General features: G+C 35.7%; 1 protein-coding gene across 4 annotated transcripts in view; it reads left to right on the top strand.

The window, feature by feature from the left end:
- LRRC7 (leucine rich repeat containing 7) overlaps positions 1–27972 on the top strand; it is a gene marked incomplete at its 3' end in the record, with an annotated part of 89482 nt that overhangs the window by 14237 nt on the left and 47273 nt on the right. For all 4 annotated transcript variants that reach the window (XM_082765782.1, XM_082765783.1, XM_082765784.1 and 1 more), the window contains exons 6-9: positions 19399–19462; positions 21008–21082; positions 24068–24212; positions 24614–24686. In XM_082765782.1, the coding sequence (XP_082621908.1) occupies positions 19399–19462; positions 21008–21082; positions 24068–24212; positions 24614–24686 (357 nt within the window). The remainder of the gene's footprint in view (positions 1–19398; positions 19463–21007; positions 21083–24067; positions 24213–24613; positions 24687–27972) is intronic.

The following is a 27972-nucleotide window of genomic DNA, read 5'->3' on the forward strand; positions in this document are numbered from 1 at the left end:
CTTACGTTATTGTTTAGAAGAGTTTCTGTTAATTTGTCTGGTACACATGCCAGTCAGTGACATGTGGCTTCCTAGACTTATCCTGGAGTAATTTAAAAGCTGTTGTGCCAGTAGTTATACACTTCCCAGTCATCTAGCACTGAAGCACCGTTTGAGAGGCTTTGTGTGTCATACGTGCACATTGTTAGAGCTCTTTACCTGAGTACCATTTCATCTCAGCAATTTTGCGCTGTTCATTTGGTTTGCTTTATTGAGACTTCTGCTTAAGACAAATCCCCCAGTTGATTCTCTGTGGGTAAGCACTGCAGCATGGGAGCCTGCCCAAGCTCTGAATACAAATGTAGAAAATTAATTTAGTTTTTCTGCTATGACCTTTTTTTCTTTTTTCCTGAGCATTCTTTTTATATCCTTTCCATAGGCTCTGGCAGGTTTCCTGCTCCTGAGGTGCTTGAAGAAAGATTTATTATTACTTTTTATGCCTTTTTTCCAAATATTTCTGAAGATAGTTTCTAGCCTTTTATAGCTAACCATTCTGTTCTATTTTCCTTATTTGGATGTGTTTTCATCTCTTTGAAGGATGTCTTCTAAGTTTTTTTAGCAATGTTTGCTTTGGATTTTCTCAGGTCCTTTTCACAGGTAGTTTTGTATTGCTTTAATTCTTGCACGTGTTGATCTTCTCACAGCAGCAATTTAGCTTCTTAGCTGGTAGGAAGGACTTCTTGCTGTGATTATTTTCCTCTTACCTGCCCAGAGCCATCCTGAAAAAAGCTGGTGCCACTGACCCCAGAGGCCAGACGTTGCTCATGAAGGGGGCTGCTCATGTGGGGCCTGACCCTGCTAATGCAGGGAGGGATGTGTGCCTGCATCTCTGGACCTCAGAGGTGCAAGTATATCTTGCCGTTTTAGCATCATGATGGTGAAACAGGAATTAATGAGTCTTTCTGACAAGTGTGAAGTGTGTGAGTGTGTGAGCACACCTGACTTGGTGACAGTGAAATAGATGCTCACGTTGTTGTTGCAATATTCCCATTTCAGTCCAGATAAACAGCTTTCACACCTCTGTTACCCTCTTATCTATTTCCTACTCTTAATTGCAGTTTCAGCTTAGATGGCTTTGTCTCACCTCTGATACAAACAAATTGGAGTGTAGTTTTTCTGTATGAGTGCACAATGAGGCCCCTTCTAACCTAGTGGTTAAAAAATTACTAGGCTAACAGTGTTTGTGCTGATGTTTTTGAAGCCATTTGCCAAATAAATTTTGTGTTGGGACTGTGAACTCTAAGGCCTGTACTTCATTCTGAGGCTGTTGGAATGGCTCTGAGTATTGGACATTCCCGTAAGAACCACAAAATGGGTTGACAGTAACTAAGCTGTGTGATTAATCCAACCACTCTGGTGCTCAGTGTATTTAATAATTTTATTTGAGGATTTGTGTAAAAGATAAAAAATACCTCTGTTTTCTCGCTGCTTGGTAAGTGGATTTTACTGATGTCTGTGAGTTTCAGCTGCAAAGCACTTCTGTTTGTGTTAGCACACATTGTTAGAAAGTACACCTCTTCCAACCAATTAGTTGTTTCTGAGAAGTTCCCTCCGAACTAGCTGAATGAAAATTCCCAGTGGATACAAATACTGAAGTCGTGTTTGTGCTGCCCACACTGTAGGAAACAATTTCTGTGTTACATGAGTCAACCTTAAATCATGCGGCAGGAGCTGGGTTCTGCAGGTGGCCTGTGGGTATGATTGCTTCATTTCTGACCACAGTTTGAGGCCTCGTGCTATATATTATATAAAATATTTCTGGATGTTTAGTTCCAATAAATGTACTATTGGGCAGTAGACCTTCCAAATACAGACTGATATTCTCCCTAAAAGAGTAAAAATCAAAAGCTTCTGTGTTCAAACTAGATTTAAATCTAGATTATTGAGAAGAATATATTGGTATTGCCCTACTACCAATGGGCATCTGGTTAAACCCTGGCATTATTTTCCTAGTTTTTTGTTTTGTTGTTTTATTGTTGTTGGTGGTGGTTTTTGTTTTGTTTTGTTTTGTTTTCTTAAAAGTGGTAAAGTAGATCTGTTAGCTAGACTTTACATGTCTACCACAGGCAGTATTTTTATATCCATCTTGACTTTTTTTCGAGGAGTTTGCGTATAGCTTGGTTTGTGCATTAAAAATTAAGGTTATCTTTTATAACTTAAACCAAAGATCCTTTCAAATGCATTGGAGCTCAAAGGAACCAGTGTACTCAGGCTGATGAAAGTACCCACTTAGGATGGAAGAGTAAATCGTAAAACCTAAAATCTCATATAACATAACTACACCACCATGTTTAAAAAGCAGAGATATGTGGAAGCTGTATATAAATATGCCTTTGGTGTGTTTGTGTGCACATTTATGCAGTTAGATAAAACATATGTGTACGTGTTTATATATACATATCCACGCATATATGCTATATAAACATATATGCATGTGTTGTCTCTTTCTCTCTCATCAAATGGTTAACAGCAACTAACCTGGCATAAAAAAAAAACAAAAAACTAGCTAATCCAGAAATTAACCCTATTCCAAGTCTAAATTTTTAGCCAAGTGTTTTAGGAACAGTGGTACATACACAAAACTCAGATGGTTCCCCTCCCTCATGTTCATCACTTTGCTTGCTTGCCTGCTGAGGATGCCTGGTTGTTTCAGGATAGTGCTGAGTTATTACATTGATTGAAGTAAATCTCCCTCTGTTCTTCAAAGCCGGTACATGAATTTACAGCTTAGTTGGAAAGAAATGTTCTGAGCACATTTCTGTAACAACAAAATTTTTTAAGTTGTCTAACAGTCCCATTGAAACCTGGTCTGGTTACCACTTTTACAGAAGCTCATTAATTTGCATTTAAATTTATATTTTCTGAAATTAGGCTCTGTCATAAATATTCATTGCTCTTCATAGCAGACTTGACACTCCTAAACTGAAAGTTTGGGGACATTAATATCCTGTTGAATTCTTGAGAGGAGTCCAGGGTACTTCATATCTCAGGAAGGAACCTGGAAACAGTACCTGCACCAAGCAGCAAGGCAGCCTGCCTGTGGTTTTTCAAAAACCTTTGAATAAATTGAAGTAGTTAGCATGGTCTTTGCTTTTAGAGCTGTTTGAGCTCAGGAAAACACCTTCTCAGGGTTTTGTAGGATATCCTTCAGTAGAAACTGGTGAAATTGAAAAACTGTAGAAACTGCAATTGTAAATGGTGAGTCACTAGGGTCTGAGAAAGTGTAGGCGCTGGTAATTGATGAGAAAATACTTGTATTTGCTGCACTCATCTTAATGACTCACCATTTCCCACCTGAAGCTGTGGCTTCTCATCTCTTTGATTTTCTTGACAATAGATATTAGAGCTATTAGGGTTTTGTTGTTGTTTACAATACCATGCTTTTAGGAAATAACATACAATGAAGACATTACCAAGGGGATGGGTCCTTGGCAGCTAATGTTTGGAAAAAAACAACAGGTCTTGTCTTCGCCTTCAGCTAGTGCTCAGAATTAATTTGCTGTGTGAAGAGTAAAAGTTTTGGATCAAATTCTCAAGAACAGCCTCTAAAATTGGAAGAACTGTGGAATTCTGAAGATGAGCAATTAAAACTGGGTGATATTTAATAATACGGTGTGCAAGGTCATGTACTGAGGGACTAATATGAAATTATGCTATAAATTAGGGGTTCTTCAGTCAGAAATCACACTGAAGAAAAGAAGACATTATTGTATTAGTGGGATGTAAAATGTCTATGAGTCATCAACCTAGCAGTGTCCTGACAAAGCCAAATGTTCTTTGACAAAGTTTTTCCACTGGAGATACAGAAGTGTTTGTGGCACTGTACAGAAAATAAGGGAGACCTCATTAGGAAAGATTCCAAATGCAACAAGTACGAGGAAGAGCTAAAGAAGGTCCAAATCCTTTGGGAAAAGTAATGATTGCAAAATGTGTCATAAGACAAGGCTCTAGAAATAGCATATTGCTGTGAAAACAGAAGGTGAGGGGAGATATGTTAGTGTTTGTCTCTACACACAGTCAGGTGAGGCAACTTGGAAGAGAAAATTATCTTCAGCCTGGACAGGTTCATCTGTTTGGCAGAGGAGCAGATGAGAATAAGCTGGCCATAGGAACGAGAACTCTGAGTGCATAGCCAGCCCCACCTCCAGGGTCTCTATTATTTTAAGATTGACACACACCCCTTTGTGTTTTGCTGGAAGACAAAAACAACGCTTGCGGCTTGGGAACCTCTCTCCCTTGTAAGACCAGTAGATGCCAAAGGTGGGAAGAGGCAGGGTGGTCCCTGCCCCACTGCTGGAACTGGTCCCGGGCGTTCCCAATGGGCTCAAGGGCCAGGATGCAGCCTGCTTGCATGGCCACTCTGGCCTTCCTGTCAGAAACTTCATTCTCACAAGACAATTGTGGGACGATTAAACTCTGGTGGCATCTGTTGCGGTCCTGCCGGTTTGAACTTGGTGCATTGCTGTGTGAAATCTGCTCCCCGTGCAAAGCAAAGTTTGTTGATTATTAAGCACAGTGTCTGAAATCAACCAGAAACAGTAAGTTTTAATCACAAGTGATACTGTTGATTAGCAACTTTATATTCCTTCGAAGAAGTCAACATGCATTATTCTATTACTCCTTAGTTGTTGTTTTAAATTACATTAAAGTACATTTAAGTACATTACATTAGAGTACCTTTCTGAAAGATATTTATTTTTTAAATACCCGTGCCATCAGTTTGCAGTTGTTTTAGTGCAACCTCCATATCTTTCATACCTGTCAGCTTGAGCCAGGAATAGCATGACTTTAGGGAAGTGATGATGGTGAAGGGTATTTTTTTTTCCTGTTGTTATAATTAACCTTTTTGCATTCATGTGTTTTCAGTTTTAAAATGTAAACTTGATGTTTTCTAGTCTCAACTGCACAGCTTTAGGTTTTAATTGTAATAAAATGTAACTATGGAAAAATACTGGCAGTATGTTTTAGCCACAAGGTCATATTTCTGAGGATTGAGGCTAATAAGTATATTTTCTGTCGGAATTCACATTTCACTTGTAAAATTATTGTTTAGACACACCTATTGTAGGCAATGTGATATAAAGCTGGTACTCTTCTGTTTTGATTTCTTTTCTGCAAATGTCCCAAGTTCTAAAGGGAATCTCTGGGTTTTTACTGCCACTTTTTGCATTACAACAGTACTTCTGTGCATTCTAGTTCTACAATTGAGCAGTTCTCAAAAATTCTGAGAAAAATACAAATTTCTATTTTTGCATAATATTTTATTATGGATGTTTGAAATTCTTACGTGATTAAGGGCAAAGGGTCTGTTTTCTTCCACCTGTTTAAAAGCACAGAAGGTCACTATCATCTGAAATTTTCCATGAAAGGTATTTCAAACAGAAGCAAAAAGGATGCCATCCATTAACTTTTTCCTTCCGGGTAATGAATGGAATGGTGAAACCAATCAACCAATCTTTTTGTGCATATGTAGTGTATCTGTTGTGTCTTCAAAGATGAAAATACATTATCACAAAATGTACAGGGGAGAAGAATCCCGTTTTTCACCCAGAAGAGTTCAGTCTAACTAAGAAATTAAATTTAATGGATTTTTCTATCTTTTGAATTTCTAGTGTAGTTTTTTTTTTTTTTTTCCATAAATATAATGTGAAAATTTGATATTTCTCTTCCTTCTGTCCTTCCCTCCTTCCTGTTGCTCATTTCTTAGGAGTGAGACTGTGTATAAGGAGACTCAAAAGACCAAGGTTTCTAAGCAGCATCTTAAGAAATTTATAAAAAACGCACAGTAACTTGGTAAGGAAACAATGTAAGGTGTTGCAGACTAGATTCTGCCTTGGCAGAACATATCTATAATAATGACAGGTATTTTGCAGAGGTTATTTACAAATTTGAATTATCTACCTGTAGAGAGTTAAAGGTCTTATGACTTTCTGTAGCTAAGACTTTGTTTTGAATTGAAAAAATAAAGAGAATAATGTAGTCAGGTCTTGTATAAATACATTGTATGTGTTGAATGCTGGCATTCCTCTATACATAATCATTTTAGTATAGAAACTGTCATATATCTTTCATGAGCATCTTTGGTGATTTATAGAAACATAGTTTTGAAACACTGTCAGATAAAGTTATTTTGCTCTTGTTCCCTATATCAATACCATTTTGCTTTGACTTTAAGATAAGCACAAACATTTCTAGCTTTTGCCACGTTGAAAGACTGCAGATTTGGTGTTGCTTGGAGTGAGCCAATAAAAGATTCTGAAAGATATTCAGGCATCTAAAACATCACAATCCATTTTGTTTTTTCAGGTATTAAATTTGATGAATAAAACTGATAATTATTATTTCCATTAATCCTGAAGATGGAGTTGTTGGAAGCATTCTTGTGACTTAAGAACATGAGTTCCATTCACTTAGATAACATTTATAATCCTGAAATCCTTACCACCTCCAAAATTCTGTTTTAGGAAGTAGATTTGCAAAAAACACAGTTTGTGTGAAGTGTGTTGAAGTCAATGGAATCAATTATTCATATCAGTTGAGAATATGTCCAGGAACATTTAAATATAGATTTAAAAGCATAACTTCAGACTGCTATTTTTTGAAATGCTGTTCCACTTTTTTCCTGGTTCATTATAAAGATGTAAACTGTTTCTTGCACTTTGAGATTACAAATGTTTTCATCTTTCATGATGACCTGTTTTCTTTAATGGTAACTCTTGCTGAGTTTAATAAATCATATTCTAAATGACTTAGTACTTTGGCATTACATTATTAAAATATTGCTGGTATTTTAATAAGTAGTTGAGAAACTACTACTACATAACTTCCCATTAGGCTGTTTTAAATTAAATATATTTGCTGCTCAGAGAAGATGCAGAAAAATGCATTTTATTGCTTTCCTGTTACAAGAGTGTTTTTCCAACATCAATAGTGGGTCAAGCTTATCTGAAAAATTGCCATAATTATTCTTTCCTAAAGGTAATAGTGGCAATTTTTTGCCATATCTCCAGTGAGCGACAGTCTGAGAGGTGATACAGCCAGAACTTATAGTTCATTAAAAATATACCAGTACTTTTTCTGTCATCTAGGATAATCTTGACATTACTTTAGTTTATGAACTAATGGTTCTAATGAATTATCTTATGAATTAGTGGTTCTTATCTGAGAGTGTTTGTGTTGTGTGCAATTTTAGTGTTTCAAATGGATGAAGGAAAGACACAAAGGAACTTAGAGTTTTGTATGCAGGCTTGTTTCATATACCAAATATTTTTGTATTTATTTATTATTTATTTGTCCAAAAACTTCCATTTAACAGATATGAAATTGATTTATATTTTCTATCTGACTAGTAGGGTTAAATTTCAGATAGAGAGTTCACAGTATAAAGCGGCGGGAGGGGAGAACATTTTTAACCATGGAGAATCACCGTGGTCCACCTTACACTCATTTTGTTCTCAGTTATACCAGAACCCTGAGCTCTTCCCAGGACATTGAAGCTAAAGACACGAAGAGTTCAAGCTGACTGTTATTAATGAGATATTAATTTGTGTGCCCAGCTCTCGGGTATGGTTGTTTTATGGTATGCAAGGAAATTGCTCAGTATACTCAGGGCACCTTAAGTCAGTGTTAATTCTACGTGATTGAAAAACATCTGCAGAGTAAAGACACCTGTGTACGGTTGATATGACAACAGGAATTTAAATTTAGAGATGACTACGGAGTGCATTGAGAACGGGATGGCGTTTTTACCTGCCATGGCCATTGCAGACTTTGTCTTTCTCCCAGCTGGAACAGGAGACCACTAGGCACATATTACCACCTCGGAGCGTCCGCGTGCCCTGCGCTGTGTTAGCTCTCGTGTCAGCTTTGAGAAACACCCCAGCCTGATGCCCTGGGACAACGTGTCTGCCATTCCATAGATCGTCAGATTAAGGATTGATGGTTCTGAGATAAACACCTGTAAAAAGACATCGTCAGTTGTTGCCATCCATCGCTTTATCAAATTGTAGAAACTGTACGTGTGGACGCTGTGGGCTGTGAACTCCAGCAGCATCCCATTTCCCATGAGAGGGGTGGGACAGCCTCGGAAGGGCACTGCGGCAGTGTCACCAAGGCCACCAAGCAGACAGCACTTAACCTGTGATCAACTCGGGGTACGCGACACATTACCTGGTGTGATCATTTCCCTCAAGCCCTGAAAAATTCACTGTACCATGAGGCATTCTATTTATGTAACCAGAAAAATAAAAAACAATCATGAAAAATGTGATGTCTCTCAGCTGCTTGTGTTTCTGAATGTATGACAAGTGGTTGACTTCCTTTTGAAAAACTGTAGAGTACGTGTGTGTGAATAGATTGCAGTGGTTGTTATTCTTATATCACAGTTATTTTCTGTAGCTGGTCAGTGAGTTATAAACTATTTATATTTGTATTTCCCACTGAAATATATTTGTACAAATATACAAAAGATACCAGTTATGCCCAGCATTTATGCCTTGCAGCTGACTTTTTAGCACATGTGGCTGCTCTGTGCTTCTCCCATTTCGGTGTCCCCAATGGACTGGTTTGGTTCAAGCTCACAAGCTATGTGTTGCAGCTTGCTTCCTGTTGTTAGACTCTGAAACAGGTCTTGCATGTTTGCCATACTTCGAAATGGAATATTATCTTTTTGTCTACCTCCAACAGTCCTCTAATAACTAAATAGGAAGATCACATTTTGGCCCTGTATTCGCTTGTTTTTTTCTTTTTAAGCATGGTTCTTGGATAGAAGTCATGGCCAAGTCTCTGGCACCTGCTCCCAAGTGCTGTGTATATCAGACGGCATTAGTTTTCTTGTGATGTTCGCCATAGCCCTGCTGGCAATCAGCCAGTGCAGCCAAAAGCATTGCTTAGTGAGTGGCAACATAACTAATGTGGAGAGCTCATCAGTAAAGATCTTCCAGATCATAAAAATGATACACCCAGTTATAACTCCACCAGTGATTACAGAAGACATCAGCCATTTTACTGAGAATGCTTAACTGTAATGCGCATATTTTATATCCAGATATTTCATGTGCTATACAGCAGGGGTTGTCCTGCTTTCACATTTTCTCACGTTCTCCTTGCCATCTCTGACTCCTTCATCCTTCTTCCTTGATTAACATGTAGATTGTTATTGTGTCCCATCAGTTTTCATCTCCAATTCATCCTTGTCTATTTCTAGCACATTCCCCTTTCATTTCTCTGGCTTTAGCTGTAGAAATATTCTTGGTTTTTATATGTGTTGTTGCTGTCTTCAGGCTATATTTAAGTAGAAATAGGAATCAAAAGGACTACTAAATAAGAAATGCGTTGAGGATAAATTTATTTGGCTCTTGTTTTTTGGGTTAGCTGACTCAGTTAATTTTTACTCCTCAGGTATTCATTAATGCCCTTTGAACTTGGTTCCTCCTGATTGATTATTCAGCACCTTAAGTTAGGTCTTCGTCCTGCTCTCTGGCAAAGTAAATGGGAAAGCAGGGCAAAAACTGCATCTTCAGTCTTGCATGTCAAAAGTAGGTCTGTCTGTAACTTATATTCATTCATTCCATGCAAAACTAGCACACAGGGGTATAAATCAAGTGCTGAATGCTTTAGAGATTTGAATAATATGTTTTATATCCTGATGAAATATAGGAAATTTTTATTCGTCATTTAGTAATAGGAAACCTGGAGCCTGCTTCTCGTCTGTCTTCAAAATTTTGGAGACCCAGATCCCGAATACCACTGTGATTTTATATATAAAAACTTGACTAAAATTATTAAAATGTTCAAGTTGATCAGTACTGTAGTGTTTACAAATCTGCTCTTTACTTTTCAATGTATTATTACACTGTCAACAAAATATGTGTTGCCAAGTATATCACTTACCAGATATCCAGCCTTTTAAGCAGAAAGGGGGAGGTGACCTTTCTGGCAGTGACTGATGCAGTCAATCTTGCTCTGTTTCAATGTCTTTGAATTCAAATGTCCACAATGGATCCTGAGTTCATAATTATTAAAAACAGGTGTATTTGTTATCAAGCATTTTTTTATCGTCATTATGTCACCTATGCTATGTATATGTTATGTGAAAATTATGATTGCTTCTTTGTCTAAATGCAGACATCATAGACAGCTGAATTAAATCATTGATGTCATCAGCACCACAGAGTTTAGTGGATGTAAATTTGGCACCGAGGTTTAATGTTGTATTTACCCTGTAACTCAAACGTTCCAAACCTCACACTTATCTCCAGGAATATAAATTCTGAAATTCACAGACAGAGTAACTGTATGTTTGTTGTTACTTGTATTTTGAATGTTTTTAACTAGATATACATAGAAATTTTGCAAATATGAATTTTGTATGTTCAAGTTTTTCATTGCAATCAGCATTTCAAGGTTAAGAAACACAGATTACTTTCTGGAAGAGGAGCAATAGTTTAGCTGAGGCCATTTAATCCCACAAGTGGGGATATATGGATATATTTTCTTTTATGTTCTGAAGTGTTCCTCCAGATTTCTCTGAGATAAACAGCATGGCATAGAAAATATAAAATGTGAAAGAAAAATTTTCAATTTTCTGTACCAAAGGAAAGTAGTGATTTAAGTAGCGATTCATAAGCAAAATGGGGTATTTCAGGGTCACGCTGTGAATTGACGTGTCAGGGATTATTTGGCTCCAATGTGGAGGAAAATAGGCCTGTAATATATTGTTCAGATACCTTCAAAAATATGATAAGGATGACGTAAACTTTGTTAATAACTGTGTAACATGGTTGGTTTGTTAAGGCTCCTAGTAATGCAGTTGAATAATGAATTTGGATGACTACTGGTCATGGGATAAATTTAATTTTTAATGGTGATGCAAGAGACATCTGATGTCATTGGCTTCACCAGACAACTTTGGCATTACTAAAATTCTGCTCAGGCTGCAGAGGGGCTTTGCTGCATGCAAGGGCACCCCTGGCATCCACAGACACACAGGAACACCTTATGCACCAGATGAGACTGACTCGACTAATTCAGTCCAGAAAGTGGAAACATTCATTAACCCTGGTTTTAACCACACAAAGCCTGTTTAAGGAAGAAGGTAGAAGAATCCAGGAAGCAGATGCAAACTGATAAGAGAAAAAAGGATGGTAAAGAAGAAAAAAAAAAAAGTATAAAAATTTATTTGCAAAGCCTTGATATTGCTAGGAGCTTTGCAATGGGTAATAAGGTTACTCTGTGTTCTGTTTATTTATACAATCAGGTAAGCAGAAGCAGATCTGAATTGAAATTTAGAATACTCTTTCCCAATAGTCTTATAAGCTGCATTGGGAAAGAATTTTGTGTGGTAACAAGGATCAAAATTGTGAAGAGTTCACCTTTCTCTGCAATCAGTCAAGCATATCTTCCCAGTTATAGTGTGATTCAACACTTGGTCCTGAAATGAGAGATTGATTTTAGAGATCTGATCCATATATACCATAAACAAAATTGATTGGAAATTTGTTTCCTATACATTAAGTCAGAAGTGTCTTTCTAAAATGCTTACATATTGCACACAAATATTTTTTCCTGAAATGTTTTCCTATGTGTTTTTATTCTGACTGAATCACAAAAGAGCTTGATTTCCAGTTTCTGTATGTAGGACTTCTGTTATTGTCGTGCTTTTTATTTTAACCCCTTGATAGAATTAGATAAAGTCACCCAAGTCTCCAGTGCCATAGATGAATGGGTTGTGTTTAGACACCTTCTGCACTAGCAGTTCCATCTTTTGGGCATTGAAATTGATTTTTCTCATCTTAGCATCTGAAGATGGAGAGTGTGCCCTTGCCCATCGCCTGAGTGTGTACAGTGGCATGAACAGCAGAGGATGTGGAGTCAGCAGATTTTCGGGCACCAGAAATGGCAGCGTCAGGAGCATCAGCACGAGTAGACTGTGTTGAGGTAGTTCTCCCAAACTATACTATGCAACCAAACAGTTCTGGTATATAAAGGCTGATGAAGGCTGCCTCTTAGTCCAGAATGTTTAATGCAGATTAATATGCTGTCTGCTTTTCCCATATATTTAACTCATGTGTTAATTTTGTGCACATTGCTGCCTTTTGCAGTAGTATTTCTGAGAGCCATGCAGCCAAGGTGACAGCATGCTTTGTGGACTAGCTGCTCCTAACTGTGTTAACGATGAGACCATATGAAAGCAACAAAGCAACACAGTGCCACTTGTGATCAGGGGTTTCTGGGGTTATTTGTTCTTCATGGTCTCTGCTACATTCTCTGATTTGTGGATTGATGTTAAAGATTGCAAAAATGTAAGTTCTTATATATGATTTATAACTTTAGTTGAAATAAAGGCTATTTTTGATAGTAACCTCATAAATATATACATATTACAGTCTATGTATAACAATATTTGGTAACCTCCAAATAAGTTTTTAATTGAACATATCCTGTCATTATAAAGTCTGGATAAAATGTAGATTAAATGGTTTATGACACATTAATTTATACTTGTAGTTCTTTGCTTTCCATGCCACATGTGTTATATTCAATAAATGATATGCATTGTCTTAAGATTCACTGAAAACTAATAGTGAAATTTCTTTGTAATCCATTAAGTGCTGTAGAAGTAAACAGTTCTCTGTGGTTGTATCACGTAATATTGTAGTTCTGGTTAAAATTTAACTGTTCTGCAACAGGTAGACTCTCAACATTAGGTACTAATTTTACAGTGCAACTTCTAAACTGAATAATTAATGAATTGAAAGTTATATTGTAAGCTTTAAAATAGCAGAAATGGAAGGGACTCCTGAATGTGACATTTTTAACAACTTTGCAATAAAGGTTACTGTGTACAACAAAAGTGTGAGAAAATATTATTTGAAATTAATACAGCAGTTATTGCAGTAACGACAACATATTTCCTTTTAGGTGCTTTTTATTTCTTCAGAAAATAAGGGTATCCATTTGTCAGAAAATTGCATAAACATAATCCTTTATGTTTCTCCACAAGGAAATAGATCATGTAACTGTTATAACTTTATCAGTCCTATCTTAGTAGAATTATGACAGAAAAGAACTATGCATTCATTATATAGCAGTATTGTACTGCATCTTTGATCATATTTATCGTTATGTGAATCTAACCATGTCTCTGACACACCTGCTTTTCACTCATGCCTTTTTACCTACTCGAGATACTTTTATTAATGAGTACAATTCTTTGTATGTAGAAAAAAATCAGAAATGTGTAAAAGTTTGTGATTGAAGGTTTGAATAAACCTTTACTTAATCACCATTTCATCTCTGTCAGACCAGGATTTTGGTGGTAACACCATGGTTTCTTTAAAATAAGTTGTGGTAGTTGTCTTTTATTTATTTATTTATTTATTGTGAAACTGTTAATGCAAGATAATTTCCTGGTTATTTGAAGTGTTAACAATCTGTAGAAATGTAACTTCTAAATAAGGCAACTTAAGCAAACATGCAAGAACATAAGCAAGATATGTTAGATAGTGTATGTAATTACCATGAATTATAATTGATACCACTGAATTTTGTAGTGTGAGTTACAGTTGATGGATTATGAATGCTATTAAAACTATTATAAGCAATGTTGATTTTCCACCAAGTATTCAGTAATCTGTCTGAACTACTCTTTACACTGGTTTTCACACATTTGTTTTTTGAGAACTACAGTCCATTATTGTGTGTAGAACTAAAAAAATGCACCTGATTCTGAACCTACTGTGAGGTCCACTTCAACAGCTGAGAATTAGATCTCCTGCATATAGCTCCTGCAGTTGGTTATGAGTGGAAGAATGGATCCAAATGTGATATGGATAAAGATTTATGTGAAAATTTTGGCTGCAAGTTTTATTATCACATTAATTAAATTACATTACATCATTTAAGCAATGAATATTTAACTGAGCATTACTCATAATTGCACCTTTCCTTTTCAACCTTTATAAAATGACCCCAAATAAAAAAATATATAATGGATCTTGCAGAAGAAAAATATAAGTAGTTACATGAAAGAGACAAAAATATCACAAGATAATGGAAAATCTCATATGATGTTCCCTTGGGTACATTTGGCAGTGTGCTTTATCTTTTAATACAGCATCAGCTGAATGAAATTAATCTGTCTCCATACAAATGTTGCAGTTTCTGAAACTATTTATTTGACCATCTTGAGAAATTATGCAGTCATGATTCAAAGCTGTATTTAGAAGATGTTTTCTATAATGAACTTACAGTATTGCAAACAAACCCTTTAAAGCAGAATTTTTGTTCAAAGGTAGAAGACAGTATGAAATGCACAAGTTTTCCCAAACCTGTTTGTAATTTAAAATTACCCTTCATTTCATTGTTGATGAATTTCAGAGTTTTACATTTCAAGACACATAATTCCATGCGTGTATAAACAGTAATTATATATGTAAATATCAGAGAAAAGCTGCTGTTCAGCTTCCAGTTCCAGTTAGCAGGTAATTGCAGCCTTGTGGCTGATTATTCTTGGAGCATATTGTTAACATGGGCATGGGGAAACATAATCACTAGAAGCTTTTATTAACTTTAATGCAGAACGGTAAAGCCACAAGTAATACTGCCTTTGAGAGAAAAGTTTTCACTAGAACTGTCTGTTGTAAACATATGTCGCGTTTCCTCATTTTAGCTGTAAAGGCAATGTACTAAGTGATACTTGTGAATGTGCATGCAGCGAATGCTGTAACTGGAAAACATTTAATGTCTGCAAGTGTAAATAACAATAAACTTGCAATGCTCACTTGACATGCTGAGATGTTTCCTAGGGTATAAACCCTTTGTATGGTACTTAGGAGTGAAACCTGTAGTCAAGATTTGTAATATTTAATTGTTTTTCACAACCTAATCATTCAGGCTGAAAGTGTGGGTACTACCTGACTGCTGAACAAGTGGCTGGTCTTCAGAAGGGTCAGATTGATTTGTTTCAGGCAGAAATACTTTGATTTCCAAAACGGCAACTGGTAAATTGTAGTTGAGTAATTGTAATCATTTTTCATAAGCTGAGTCCAGTCTTGTAAGCACATGCTGCCAGGGGTTGCACACATTAGTGTAAAGAATCCTCATAAAGTTAATGAGATTCTTTATGGTAATAAGACTGTCCTTAGTCATCAAGTGTTTGCAATTACCAGTGTAATTACTTTTTCCATTAACTTGACTTAATCTAAAAATTTATATAGAAATTTACAACTTGTATCTAAGTGCCAGAAGTCTAAACTAGGCTAATATTAAATCAATTAAGACACAATGGTGAAAGTTTTAGAAGAAGCAAGTTAGACCAAATGTAAACATTTTCTGGGATTTATGTGTTATTTAAGGAGAAAGGGAGTGTAAATGAGCTGATGAGTATGTTGCAGCTTTGTTTTAAAAAATTAGCTTTTGTCTGGCTTTGTAAAATTTCTCTTGGTCTTGCAAGATATTTCCAAAGAGAATCATGGTGCAGTTGGAGGACCAGAGGAGTTAAAACATATTTTTGCTAGAATTTTAATGGAGAGCATAATATAAAACAGAATTCTCTGGGGAAAGGAGTGAAAAATATTCACATTGTCCAGGTGACATCATTATCTTTAGTGTCCTCATCTGTTGTGCCAGTGCAGTGCTTATTGCTTCGTGAATGGCTTCTTGTCTTCTAGATACTTCAACATGTTGAACAGTTACTGTTGAAAGATAAAATATTTTCATTATTCCGTCTGGCTTTATAACAATAATAATTCAAAGTAATAAATACTTTAAGTGCAAAAAGGCAGTAAGAAGCAGATTGGGAATTGGGGAGCATGAATCAAGAGTTATATTACTAACTTAAAAGGGGACTCTGTTTAGAGTATATAAAAAGTCATTTCTGTTTAATAATCTGTGTGCTCAGTCTTGATTAATCATAGTTCTGTTCATAAGTATTGTTTTGGAACAATGTCAGATTTAACCACTCCATGCTTCAGGCTTAAACTACACCATCTTGTTTTGCACCTTATAGTCAAAAAATTGCTGTAACTTTTCCATTCAATTTAGGTGCTAACCCCTTCAGAACTGTGCAGGCAACTACCTCTCATTCTAGCAAACAAAACCAAAAGGTCTCTCTTGCTTTCCTGTCTCAAAGATATCTGTGATTATTGATCAGATAGATGGAAGATGTGGGACAGGAAGAAAAAAATATAAAGAAACTATCTAGAACAGTGAGCTCGAGTGATTACTAAATAAATGAACTATCAGAAGACGTTAAAAAGATGTTATCGTGAATTAATCTGCACTAGGGTGACTTCAGCATGAAAGATTTTGAAAGTAATCTGTGACTGTTTTGAGGTATTTCCAAAACACTGTGTGATCAGCAGAAATAAGCTAGTTGCTGAGTCTCAAAGACTTGGCAAGAAGCAGAGATTGTGCAGAACTGGACAAAAACAAACAAACAAACAAACAAACAAACAAAAAACACACCAGTAATAAATACATATAAGAACATTTTAGAAAAGAACAAAGAAAGCACTGAAGAAATCAATAACATAGGAGTGTGACCTGCAGTAGTTTCACAGTACTGATGACATCACCTGCAAAGGATTTGGCATTGCATTTCCCCAAACCATTGTGTAAATGTACTGGCTTTTATACATTATGTTGCTTAAATTTTCTGTGTTTGAAAATACTGGAAATTATGTTACATGAACAATAACGAGCTAGATACAGGAGCTCCTGTCCAAAGGAATTACTTGATTGGTGCAGCAGTGAGCGATTTGCCTAGGAGTCCTAGATGTCTTCTAACAACTTTTCTTTGCAGATCATTAATTTCTATAAAGTACAGAAGTGCATGTGGCACTTGATCTTAAGTTATGACCCTAACATTCATTCCTTGAAGTTAAGATGAAAGATGGAGAAATGCAGTAGGTCAAAGAGTCTGTTTAATTAAAGAAATCTAATAAAATATATAAATTCTTAAACTTGAGGGCTAAATATTTATCTACCAACTTTTTCATTTTAACAATATATGTCTAGCAGAAAATACTTCACTCTACTATTGAAAAATGGTAGGGCTTAAAGAGAAGTCCTACAGCAGTGATACTATCCTGTCCCAGTTTTGTTCATGGAAATAGAGGCAGTAATTAATTTATTAAATTTGAACATTTTCCAGAACAGGGCAGCCACATTGCCTGCCTTTTGGAAGCGGTTCTGGCCAGGCTGTCTCCCAGATATGTCCAGGAATTGCTTGGTTAGAGCTAACCCATAGGAGCCAAAGCTGGGCGAGGAAGCACTCGTGCTGAGGCAGCAGAAGGGAAGCTGTGAGCCAGCACCCGAGGGCAATCCCTGGCATCTTGCACCACTTGCACAGCAGCAGCTCGTGCGGCCCTGGAAGACTTAATGTCTGAAATGCCTTGTTTAGTGCAGAATTTTCATTAGCAGGCCTTGAGGAATATGATCTCATTATTCCATTTTATTTTCAAAATGAATAAAATCTCTGTGTAATATTTATAAAGCTATTTGGTTTAAATTTAATAACCTCTTTAAATATAAAGCATTGAGTGCACTATTTGAAATCATTTGCTTACTTTAAAAGTCAACCATCGTAAACCATGAAGATCAATATATTCAAATGAGGATGCTGCTCTTACTCTCTAATGTCATAGTAATTTTGAATGCAACTTCCTAATCTTAATTTCATAAAACTATGAGATTTTAACAGTTTGGGAAGGTGTGAGGTAGCAATAGTTCATATCTATCAGCGTATAAATCAGCCTTAGAATTTATTTATTTATTTATTTATTTATTTTTTTGTCCAGTATGAGCAAAGTTGTACGTTACATTACAGCAGAACATCCATTCCAATGGAAGAAATCACCGTACTGCCACCCTTCTGGCATGTTCAGTCCTTCAACTCGTGTTAAGAAGTTGCTCAGCAATTTTCCTTCCATTTTGAAAATATCTTTGCTGCTTTGGGATTACTTCTTTGAGTCAGCGCCCATGACACATTCTCAGTATAGATTTTTAAAGTTCTGTGTATTTTTAAAAGCTTACCTATATTCAAAACTGGTACATTAAATCCTTTTCAGAGTCAGTCCACATACGGTGTGACGTGTGCCTTTATAGGTCTAAGCTATACTAGAAATAACCCTTTTTTCCTCACAGCACAAATCCGGAGGTAAACTTGGGAGATTTATTCCATTTAGTTCAATAAATCAGGAATTTCATCAAGTCGTTTTTAGTCATTTTGCATTTTTCCTCTTATTTCACTGTTTGAATCACCTGAGCCCAGACAATGAAAGTGCCTTTGTGGCTGTTACGTGGTGATCAGCTGCAGACATAAATCCCGATTATTCGTCATTTAAAGCCCTTTACTCCATCATGCATATTTGATACTTACTTTTGGTTCAGTTTCACATGATGCATTCTTACTTGTCTCTCCTTCCTAATGCTGTGAAGAGGATAAGCTGCTTTGGTTGATGTTGCTGTCACCCTGGCTTTTGCAGCCGTGGCTGCGTGGAGCCTGTCTCACCCCAGTGGGGTCCTGTGCAGCACCGTGCTGCATGGCCACAGACTGCACAGAGAAATACTTGCCTAGGTGTGCCTTGCAGCATGTTAGAGGCTTGAATCTCAAACTGATTGTTTAATTAGAAAACTCTTTTCTATTTTTCATCCACTTACAATGCTATTTTTTTCCTAAGCTACTGGAAGACACTGAGTGTCACTAAATGCCACTGAGTACCGTTGCTCGTTGGTGTGAGTTAGTTTCCTCATGACCAAAACAGAAGCCCTGTTTCAGGTCACCCATACAGCAGCCCCAAGAGGAGAGGACCCCATGGGCTCAGGGCAGTCTGTTAAGCCAACACAAGGACCCCAAACAGCCTCAGCTCAGCTCCAGCTGTGCAGCGTGCAGCTTTGTGCTTCTCCTTGTCACAAAAATGCTTTTGTATCATGGCTGAAGTTAGATGCAGTTTCAGGGATGTAACAGGCATCCTTTGTACTTTTGCTGTAAAGAGACTAAATACTTTTTAGTAGTTTATGAAGAAGTTGATCATAAATTTACAAATGTAGATGTCATGATTTATATTATTTTCAATTGCTTATAAATGAGTCATTTTCCTTGAGCAATTATGCAAAATTATAGTGAGATTGTATGTTCATTTTTATATTAAAATATTTGTTGCTATCTTAGCAGTTCTAGAACTTTAGCTAATGTCAGGAAGCTGAAGCGCATTGTTCTCATCTGCAATAATGTCCAGCTGATGTAACTCTTCTTACAACAACAATATCATCTGAGCTTTTTTCTTCCCTAAGTAAAATTTGACTGACTGCTCCCAAGGAAAAATTTCATCTTAGAAATTTCCTAATCTGTTACAGGTCAATGCATAAACTGACTCAACTGGAGAGACTTGATCTGGGCAATAATGAATTCTCTGAGCTGGTAAGAAATGCCTTTTCTTAGTAGCATGCCACTGTGTTTCGGATGCTCTGTGCTTGGGAGATTAAACTTTTACTTGAAAGGCATTACGGTATTATGGCCACACGTTATGGTCACATTTACCTGTAAAATAGATTTGTTGTCTTCCATGAGGTCAGCATTGATAATGCAGTACACTACATCTGCATCAAGCTTCTGCAGCTCAGATCAAAGCGATTCTCATTCTCAGCCGGTTGCTACTGTTGGACTACTTCAGTGTGAGATGAATTGGTGATCTTACTGTAAATACCCATGTTAATTACATATCCTTAAAATCTAGCATTAAATCCCAAATATATTAGAAATTACTTTTAGCAGAAGTAATTTTTTTTTTTTTTTTTTTTTTTTTTTTTTGCACCAAAAGCAGTTTCTGTCCCTAACTAAACTCTAAGAGGTAACTCAGGTTCCCTGGGATAGAATGGCTTTCAGGAATTTTCCCCAGTCTTAGTATAGAAAATAATCAAGTTGCTGTTCCCTTCAGGGAAGTTTTTACAATGTCTGTAGGAACTGACACGTCTCAGAAACAGTATGAGGTCAGTATGAGGTCCTAGGATGTTAGACAGATACATTTTTTCTAGCTATGTTTAATAATTCTGGTGAAATAGTACTACAGGCTTTTCACATGCTAGACTCTGGTTCATTCTGAATCAAGTATTTTATCAGTTTCTGGCAGACTTTGAAAAAAACTCTAACTTTACAGAGTTAAGGCAAATTGAAAGTCTTGTTTTACCTGTGAAAATTGTGTTTCATCAAAAAGAAAAATACTGGTTAGGCTGAAACATGGAAATGTTGGTGACCTGATAATTCTTGATTTTCAAAGCTGTAATGAATGAGAAATGATTTGGGGGAATTGCCCTTTTCTGTTTCTCTCACTGACATCTATAATGTTGAAAAAAATAGAACATCCGATTAAAGCTTAATATTACTGTAATTTTAAGGTTTGATCATTGTATGCTGCTGTTTTAACTACTGAATATGACAATTACAGACATTAAATAGTTCATAAATATGGTAAATTTCCATAAATGTGGAAAGCATTCAGGAATCAGCCTTTGTTAAGCTATTTTTGAGACCATAAATTATGTAAAAGGCAGAGTTTAACATGTGCTGCAAGATGAGATTTGGTCTTTCTTCTCAGCAGATTGTTTCTAAAACTCCACATTTCTCACTTCGCTTATTTGCTTTGTTCATAAATTGCATACTGCCAATAAACTGCTTAGAACAAGAGCTTCTAAGGAGTTCTTTGTATTCATTTCATTTCCAAAGGTTTCTTACATTTCTTACAAGTTTTTAAAAAGAGCAATAACATGTAAAGTCAGTTCATTTAATATACTGTTTGTTTCATTATCTATCTGAGAGTGTGATGGGTGTTTAAAAAAAAAAAAAAAAAAAAAAAAAAAAAAAGGAAGATGGAGGGAATCTTTCTGTAAGAAAATACTGATTTATTTAACTAAAAATAACTAACAGGTTTATGTAACTGTCCATAATACTATCTATTCTTTTCCTCAGCCTGAGGTTCTCGAACAAATACAAAATCTAAAGGAATTGTGGATGGACAATAATTCTTTGCAAATACTACCTGGGGTATGAAATTTTATTTCATGTAATCAAATCTGTTAAGCTAATAATTAACTATTTACCCTGCAGTAAATGAATGTATGTGCATTTCTTGAATGGGTGCATATTCCTAGTTAAAGTTAATTAATTAAAGTGAATTAGTTATTATCAAAAAATAATATAGTAGCCATACCCTAAAAGCAGACATAAATATGAAGACCTTTTAAATGTTGTGTTATTGCGTGATAGTGTCTAAATGGGAATGTGCCTGTTTTATTTAAGCCTTGTGTAGTTTTCATTGTGAAGGGAAATTGTTTACTGTTGTCTTCTCAGACACCATACATTAACTAGCAGTTTTATAAAATCCTACTTGACTTTTAAGAAGGAAGAGGAAATATTAAGTAATCTAAATAAAATTAAAGAAAACTGGTAGTATGTACATGTTTAACTATACTAGAAGTGACTGAGACAGTGGAATGAAGATAGCACTCTAAAAGCGTTCCATTTAGAAAAAGAACAAGAGCTATTTAAAAATCTAGCCATTAGGGTCATGGGTCTGTATTACTGCTGTTTCTGAGTTCTTGCTACCCCGTGATAGAACTTAGATATTTTTTTTTTCAATATTTATTGACATAAATAATTTGATATTAATAAACAATGACTGGGGAAAGATATCCCAGTCATTAACCTTTTTCCACACAGGTAGCAGATCTTATGTTTCACATAATGATGCTCCACTGGTGCAGGGAACTTTTAGAAATAGATCTAGCATAAAAACATTTAGGTGTTGTAAGGAGAAGTGTTATGTCCTCTTTCAGCTTTGAACATTTATTAATCAAAATTCAATTTTCTTCATTGAACAAGGACTCTTTTTAATCTAAAATAATTTAGGATCATTTTTCATTTTGTGTTAAGCAGGATGTCTCCACAGAAAATGGTCATTTTCAGTCACTGTACATATGTCCACTTTTTGAAAACTTTGTTAGTGGAAAAAAATAAAATGAGATTTAAAAAGGGCTGATTTTGAAACCATTTGTTGATTCTGATACCAAATGGAGATCAAAAACAGACATGTTACAGTATTATTGCTGCAGTGTAACTGAGTAGAAGAAGTCACCTATACAAGAGGATGTGGGCATAAATATTTTAACCATTATTCAATTTCTTTTCTGATGACAATGAAATTCGTTAATATATCCAGTGCTAAAATGTGTTCCAGACACAGTTCTGCTGAGCTATCATAAACCCTAGAGAGGGTGTTCAGAGCTGAAGGTGTTCTGCAGATCTTGGAACTGAGTCCCAAGAAACTTAATTATTTTCAGGGAATAATTTATGTCTACTAAATCTGATTCTAGTAAGACCCAATGTTTTATGAAAACATTCTCCAAGACAGGCTGTTTAAAACAGTTAATACTAGCCTTAAATTTTGACTTCTGAAATTAGAAAGGAATTACTAACTGGTAATTGATTTGAAGACTTAGAGATTTGTCAGGTTTCCAGTGTTGATAATTTGGTTTAAATAAACAGTAGTCTGTGCTAGAAACAAAGATTATATTAAACTGTTAGAATGGCAAAGATAGGGTTGAAAGGGAGATTTTTCCCTTTTTACAACTCAGATCTGAATAATGATAATAGGAAACTGCCTACTTAGAAGCAGAGAGCAGGTGTCAGCAAGGTAAGAGATGAAAGCAAACTACATTCATATTGTTTGACAAATAAAGCTGTCTAAAATTATTAGCCTTTTTCATACGTACAGTGGATAGCCACTAAAAGTATACGTAAATAACTTTAAAACAAAAACAAAAACAAAAACAAACAAACAAAAAAAACCAACACTTTTGTAGAATCCATACAATTTCATAGGCAATTGCCATGGTCTACCCAAAGCTATAAAGTTCTCTTATAGACCATAAATGTTCATTCATGTGTTTTGAAATGTAATTTTGATATTGCTCATTTTACTTTGTAGCAAGTCTGTACTTTCTGTGGAAAACAAGTAATTCACATTAACACAAAGTGCTGATGTGAATTGCTAATGCAAGGCACTGCAAGCAGATGGCAACTTCTAGTAATGGTATTGTGCTGCCTTATCTCACTCCTCCTTTGCAATCATATCTGTGCCATTTGGTTGTAGATCCAGCTCATTCACTGTAAACCCAGCAGTGATATCTCTGTGCTGTTCCACTCGTAGGCTTTAGTATAGGAAAAACAACAGCACCTTGTTGATTTTTTGGGGGTGAAATTTCATGTCTAGAATGAAGTGACCATCTTGTGGTAATGAATCAAGAAGCAAATTACTTCTATAGCTTCAAACTTTTGCATGATAAACAGATTATCAAAGAAATTAGGGAAGAATTTCTGTCATGTTACTCATTGATGTTATAGCAGCAATTAAACACTGCATTCACAAAGTATACTGTTGGGATTAACCTCTTATAATTGAGCTATGAATATCTGAAGTCTAATTTTAGATTTTATCAAATGTAGACAATCGGTATGATACAGAAAAGCATTGCCTGCATATCTAGCCCCAGTGGCCTGCTGGTACAAGTAGATGTGAATTGCGAGTAAATGTCTCTTGGCTCTGTGTCCAAGTGAAGAATTAATACAGCTGGATGACTTGGAGAACTCAAACTTTCAGCAGATTTAATGCCTCTGGAACACATGAATTAGTGTGGCATGTGTCACTTAGGTACAGCTGACTTACAGAATTAAAGGCTAGTTTAACCACAATGGATAGCATCTTAATAGGCCCTAGAATTTTCACCTGATCTCTTTAAAAGTCACAGAGAAACTAATTTTCAGCTCTGTCCCATAGTTAAGCCTTTGTTTTTGCAGCTTCCTGAACCGTGAGGCTATTAGACCACTACTGATGCTGCTTTGGTGAAATAAATAAAAAAGCATGTTTTGAGAACTATATATAAATCCATATTACAGTTGTTTGTCTTTAAATTTAGAGGTGGGCAAGCAGTTTCTATCTGTTCAAGTAACACTTTGTAACATGCTATTAAGTCTATAGGGAAGTTAAAACAGCTCGTGTACCTGGATATGTCAAAAAACAGGATAGAAACTGTTGATTTGGACATATCAGGATGTGAAGGACTTGAAGATCTCCTATTGTCATCAAATATGTTGCAGCAACTGCCAGACTCCATAGGTGAGAACTCCATAGCTCATGTTTTTATAGTTGAGGATTTTTTTTTTTATTTTTTTTTTTGGTTGTTGTGAGACTTCATGATAATTCATAAACAACTAGAAATACTGCACTTCCTAGACAGATAGGATACTATTCCTATTTTTTTTCTTTTCATTTTTTTTCAAGACTTCAGAAATATACCTAATATTTCACTTGTTGCCATCCAGTTCAACATTTAATCTGTGCTTCATTTTGATGAAACATATTTTCAATGGGACAAGAATGTGTTTGTATACTGTATTTTTTCTAAAATCTAGACCTAAATTATTTAGTGTTAGACATCATTGCTTATTTAAGAATATTGGAGAAAGTGAAAAAAGGTGAGATATTTTTCTATTACTCCCTTCTTTTCTGTTTTGTAGGACTGTTGAAAAGGCTGACAACTTTAAAAGTAGACGACAATCAGCTTACAATTCTGCCAAATGCAATCGGAAAGTGAGTATAAGTCTCAAGTTTTTCAAAATTAAGAAAAATTTGTTTTCCCTTCTGTTTGTGGAATGTATTTTTCCTGAAATCAAAGTAAGACAGAGAAGGTGTACTGAATTACAAAGTAATTTCAAAATGTGTGCCTAACATGCAGCTTGTAACATTTACACTTGGAGCAACACCATTACTGTTGTGGACTTACTCTGGCATAAGTGACGGGAAGGTGAAGTATATCATATTTTTCAAGACAAAGAACGAAGAGTTATCTTCTGTATGAATCACTTGCAATTTGGATGATTAGAGCAACAAAAGTATAAGAAATATAAGTATTTGGGGCAATATGTCTGTTTCTATAGCAACAGCTAGGACTTGATGCTGGAAAGAAAATGGCTGTAAACCTCATGTGTATGAAGATATCTGAAAATATTGAAGTAACATAAATGGAAAAGTCATGACAATTTCAGAGGTGTATACATCAAAAAGTTAAAGTATTCTATAAGTAAACCTAAAGTTTACTTAAATTCAGCCTAAAAAATGATTGTCTGTCTGATGTGATTGAACACATGGCTATACCAATCCCGTGCTGTCAGCACAGAACATGGGGAAAGGGGCAGGCAATGTCTCTGGCATCTGTTCACGGAGTTGCACTGAGGCTCTTTGCCTGTTCTTACAGTCCAAAAACTATTCTCTCTTCAGTGAGTTCTAGCTCAACAAACCCCTTCATTGGGAGTATTTTTCTTAAGCCAGTGCTGTTGTGAGCCTTCCAAAATTAAAGCCTGGAAAGCTTTTGGAACTTGTTCAAAAATATGATAGGACAGTGAGGTCTCTAGAATAGAAATGAGCTCTAACCTCAAAAAAAAAATCGAAAAATCCAAAAAAAAATCCAAAAATCCAAATTTGTGAACTATGAAATCTGAAAGCTGAAGTTTGGCTTGTTATGCTCTACTTCTTGCAGTGCCTTTAGAGTTATGTGATATTAATGATGTGTAGTAAAAATTGGTTAAATGAATGACAAAAAGAAGATCTTATTGTGTAGCAATAACTTCTGACTGTGAAAGCTCATAAGGCTCAAAGTTATATGCAAAAAGGTTGATATAATGTCGAACATTATCTTTAATAATTTTGAGAATCATTTTTATAACCTGTCGTGACAATGCTTTCTTATTGATTGTTCAGATTAATTCAGATTGAAGAGGATTCCCTCTTTTTTTTTCTTTTTTTTTTCTTTTTCTTTTTTTTTTTTTAATATCTGTTCGGAATTGTTTGTTGTGGATCCATAATTATATTTGAAGAGTTGCTTACTGCTGCTCTAAAAGGTGTATTTGTAGAACACTAGGTTAATCATCTAATATTATCACATTATTTTTGAATGATTGGTTGTTTCTTTTAAATGAAGTACTTTCCCTCATTTAATGAGGACAGTGTCTCCCACATCAAAATGAACTTCCTTTCTCTGACTCATCCATTTGGATAGTTTCCTACTGGGTCTCTTTCTCCTGAATGATAGTCATAGTACCCACTGCAGAGTATATTATTGTCACACAAAGATTAGTGATGTGGAGGAGGGAATTCTCCCTCCAGGGACCAATTTCATGATGAGACACAGAGCACTTCAGCACTGCCTGAGTCAATGTTGTTAGCAGTGAGCCACCACCCTCATTTTTGGCAGTCTTGTTCAAAGGGCAAGCCTGTAAGTGGCATTTAGAGTTGGACCCTACAGTATACTACGCACAGTAGACCTAGCTTAATAAAATGTTTAAGCATGTGTTTATCAGAGGATTTATATCGATTATGTACTTTACAAATCAGACCCAGGGACTGGAGATTGTATGTACAGGACCTGAGCAAATGCCCATTCTCCCACTTTCTGTGTAGGAAGGTCATGAGGAAGGTTGTGCCCCATACATAGGTAATGGTGCAGTAACTCAGGAGCCAGCATATTGTGTCAGATGAGTGTTTTGTATATGTTTCTAGTCAACACCATATCTGACAGTATTAGATGCTGCAAAGGAAAGTGCAAATTTCTGTTCCTGGATCTACAGAATTCCTTCTGCTTGCTGTTGAACAGATAACAGTGGGTGTGTCTAATACCTGGGATTTAGGCTGCTGTGGCTGTCGAGAGAAAAAGTCTGTGACTGTACAAAATGGGGCTGAGACAGGCTGGAACTACTCTTCTATTCATGGCAGACTTCATTCTCCATGAATGTCTCCTTACTAATCTGCCTAAAGATATTCTTCATCTACCTTAGGACACTGCTGAGAACTACCCCTTTTAATGGGTGCCAAACGGAGTGGCAGGTTCATATCTGATTATTGGCTGTTCTTCTTTAAATCTATAGAGAACAATCTGAATTTAGCCCAAGAAGACATTAAAGTTAATGACATTTTAGCTAAATTAGCATGATTGTAATTATAGCTGTTATTCTCAACATACTGTTCATCAAGTCATGGTGAATGAAAAATCACTTTCTGAACTATGTATTATTTAACAATGGTAGTTACAGAGATAAATTATAGTTTCATGGAGACTTTGTTGTTTTTATTGTGGCCATCTTCAATTGTCTACTGATGATGTCACCAGGGAGAAAAGAGGCTGAGAATGTCTATGCCAGACAATATCTTTCAAATAAAACTCTATTGTCTGATAAAGTGATTCTTTGCTGTCATAGAAACTTGCACAGTTACAGTTCAGAGAATCAGAGCTTCCGATTTCCATCGGAAACGTAGTTGTTCAAAATTAGTTTATCTATTTTCAAGCTTTTCTGATAGTGTTATCATCAGTAAAAGGTAGAATATGCACATCTTTCAATTTAACAAGTTTTCAAGCTGGACTTCCATCTGTCAAAGCACGTATTCCGTATGAAGTAGTTAAACATGTCTGGATTATGCCTTTACTGAAATTGGTTTGTAACTAGTTTGAAATAAATTAGGTAGATGCAAAGGTTATATTAAAGAAAAGCTAAAACCTAGCAGGGCTTCTGGATATATTCCATACATCTCTTGCACTAATCGCTGTATGACTCACTTTGGCTTTTCAGTCTACTGAAACACAGCAATTATAGGAAAGTTCTGAGAATTCCTTGTAAGGAGTATCTATTTCTGGTTTCACATTTGATAAAATCTGAAGGTTAAAAGACCTTTTTTTTTTTTTTTTTTTTTTTTTGAGTTAAGAAAATGGGATAAAGGTAAGTTAGACTTACAGTGAAGGCAAATTCTGCATCTTTTTTTTTTTTTTCCTTTTTGCTCACCACTGATATTTCTTTAGCTGTTTTATGTCTTTGTATGTTAAGACTAT

This window comes from Aythya marila (assembly GCF_965140915.1).
Source record: "Aythya marila genome assembly, chromosome: 8".
In the NCBI taxonomy this organism is placed as follows: Eukaryota; Metazoa; Chordata; class Aves; order Anseriformes; family Anatidae; genus Aythya; species Aythya marila.